The following is a 2,648-nucleotide window of genomic DNA, read 5'->3' as shown; positions in this document are numbered from 1 at the left end:
CCACTTGTGCAAGGGTGGGATCAGAGAGCAGTTGGGTCAGTGGGCACAGTACAAAGTACCCACACTCACCTGTACCTTGTGTGAGCGCTGAAGATATGTGCTTCTGTTTGTAATGTAAAACCTGTACATGAATTTATTATTTAGACTATATGCCATGGTTTCCTGCAAATATAAAAGTAAAGTGAAATGATTGGTGCCATTACTTATGTGAGTGTCTTATTGAATTATTGTAGTCAGAAAAGTGAAAATAAAAATTTTAAAAATTGATGCTATGTATTTATGAATGCATGATACAATAATGAAAGATTACATTTCCAAAATGCTATCCTTTCATCAAAATCACCAAGGACACTTATATTCTCTGGACAATGCTCTGTCTGAGGCAACACAACCTAGAACTTGCTATATAGCAGGAGGCATGCAAATAGGGCCATTCCTCTGCAGATAAAAGCCAGTCAATTTCTGAACCTATAGCTCTGGGAGAGAAGCCCTAGGCGTGGACTTCTCAGTTGTTTTCATCTAGGAACAAGACTGAACACAGACGAATCACCATGGACTTTGGACTCCACTGGGTTTTCTTCATTGCTGTTTTAAAAGGTGATTCATGGAGACCTAGAACTATTTAATGTGTGAGAGGATGTAAGTGAGAGAAAAAGTGGACATATGTGGCTATTTATGACCAGGATTTCTTTGTGTTTGCAGGTGTCCAGTGTGAGGAACAACTGGTGGAGTCTGGGGGAGGCTTGGTCCAGCCCGGGGGATCACTGAGGCTCTCCTGTGAGGCCTCTGGGTTCTCCTTCAGTAGATTTGTGATGCATTGGATCCGCCAGGCTCCAGAGAAGGGTCTGGAGTGGATCTCATACATTGGTACTAGTGGTGGCACAAACTATGCAGACTCTGTGAAGGGCCGATTCACCACCTCCAGAGACAACGCCAAGAACATGCTTTATCTGCAAATGAACATCCTGAAAGATGAGGACACAGGTGTCTATTTCTGTGCAAGTGACACAGTGAGTAAATACTCTGAGAGCCATGACAAAAAGATCCCATGAACACAAAAGTAAAGGCTGAGCATGACCCACACTACATGGGGCAGCCCCAGGGGAGTATCAAGAGGGAGGTTGAGGGCTGTTTTCCTGTCAGTGCTATGGTTTCCTCAGCATCTGTTTCTACTGAGATCTCTCTGTGTTTATGATTCTGTACATACCACTGAATTAGAAAAGTCTGTTACAATAGAAGGAAACAGTTTCATATATCCCTCAATCAGGTGTCACTAATGGATGCAGAAGATGAGACAGGAGGCCAGGTGAGGTTGTGAACACTTTCATTCCAAAATACAAGTTTGAAAACCAGAAAAGAAGAATGGAAGGAGGAAGTTGATGCTTCTTAATTACTTGGTTATCCAAAAATGTCTGACATGTCTATTCTCACCTCCCTGAGCTACGGTTTACCATTAAGAATGCCCTGTGCATACCAACAGTGCATATGCCTTAGTGATGTTAACTTTATTCAGTTATTACCTTGGGAAGGCTGATCCCAGAATATATGTCTTGTCACAAACTAGGTGAATGATGTCAGAGATGTGCACTGGGTTCCTGGTCCATGGGGCTGCCTGTTGTTGGAGAAATGGGAGGTATATTTTTAGGAACAGGACACTGATTATGAATTTTTAAACACGAAAACATAGTTTTATATTTTCAGATTGTATATAGAAAAATGAATGTTTTCAGAAAATACAGTGAACACATTCATCTTTAATGAATCATGCTTTAATTCTGAGGGTGGGCTCACACAGAGCTGCCTTTTTCTTGACAAATTGTTAAATCTAGGGTAATATCACCTTTTCTCATTTTTTTTGTTTCTGATCAGTTAAAGAAAACTTTGCTATATTGTTATTTGCCAAGCATAGCATCTCTACTTCCTACAAGGAGAAAAGCTTCTTATTTTGCTGAATCTGAGTTAGAAATTGTATATATCACATATGCAACTGTATAGACTTAGGTGTTTTACTATGTGGGAACTTCCCGTGAGAGTGATTGCTGCCCAGATCTCACTTTGGGTTTTGAATTTGGACACAGCGATGCTAATAAACACATTTCTATTATTGAAATCTTCTCATCACGGAGACAGTTAATAATATAATCTCCATTTCTGTGACTTGTTTCTATTTTTTACTGGGTTGCAAACTTGGGAAGGGAAAAGGTTTTCTGCATTTGCATGAATTTAACTTCAGAGTCTAGTGAATTAGTCAGAGAGAGGAACAACTTTGACAAAAACAGGTTATTTGGGAATGTTAGTGTGGTGTTCAGAAGATGTGAACAGCAGCATTGTGTTTCCAATTCATTTACTAAGTGCTCACACAAGAGAGCCTCATAGATGCCTGAGCAGTTGTAGGTGACATTGAATAATATCAGAGTCCCTCTATGACTTCTTTTGAATTTCAGTGGTATTAGTTAGAAATCGTTCCCTTTTTTTCCTGATATTGTGTATGAGGGAGGACTCCCATAAAACCCAGAATTTATTTATGAAAATTTTATATTTAACTCAGATGTTCAACTTCATTTATCTTCACTTTATTCTCAGTTTAATGCAATACACCCATAAGATTTTTTTCGCTGCTCAAAACAATTTTCAATGTTTTAATGCTG

At 39.2% G+C, this 2,648-nt stretch overlaps 1 gene segment (V, D, J or C); it reads left to right on the top strand.

Moving 5' to 3' along the window:
• The first annotated feature begins 551 nt into the window (after positions 1-551).
• On the top strand, positions 552-1,052 carry LOC103267718. The segment is given in 2 exon segments: positions 552-597; positions 703-1,052. Coding segments are annotated over 2 exon segments (396 nt in total).
• The last annotated feature ends 1,596 nt before the right edge of the window (positions 1,053-2,648 follow it).

The sequence above is a fragment of the Carlito syrichta genome, unplaced genomic scaffold (assembly GCF_000164805.1).
Source record: "Carlito syrichta isolate Samal-C Ts95f unplaced genomic scaffold, Tarsius_syrichta-2.0.1 Scaffold308213, whole genome shotgun sequence".
NCBI lineage: Eukaryota > Metazoa > Chordata > Mammalia > Primates > Tarsiidae > Carlito > Carlito syrichta.
Note: the sequence above shows the minus strand (reverse complement) of the source record. Positions and strands in the feature narration are given on the sequence as shown.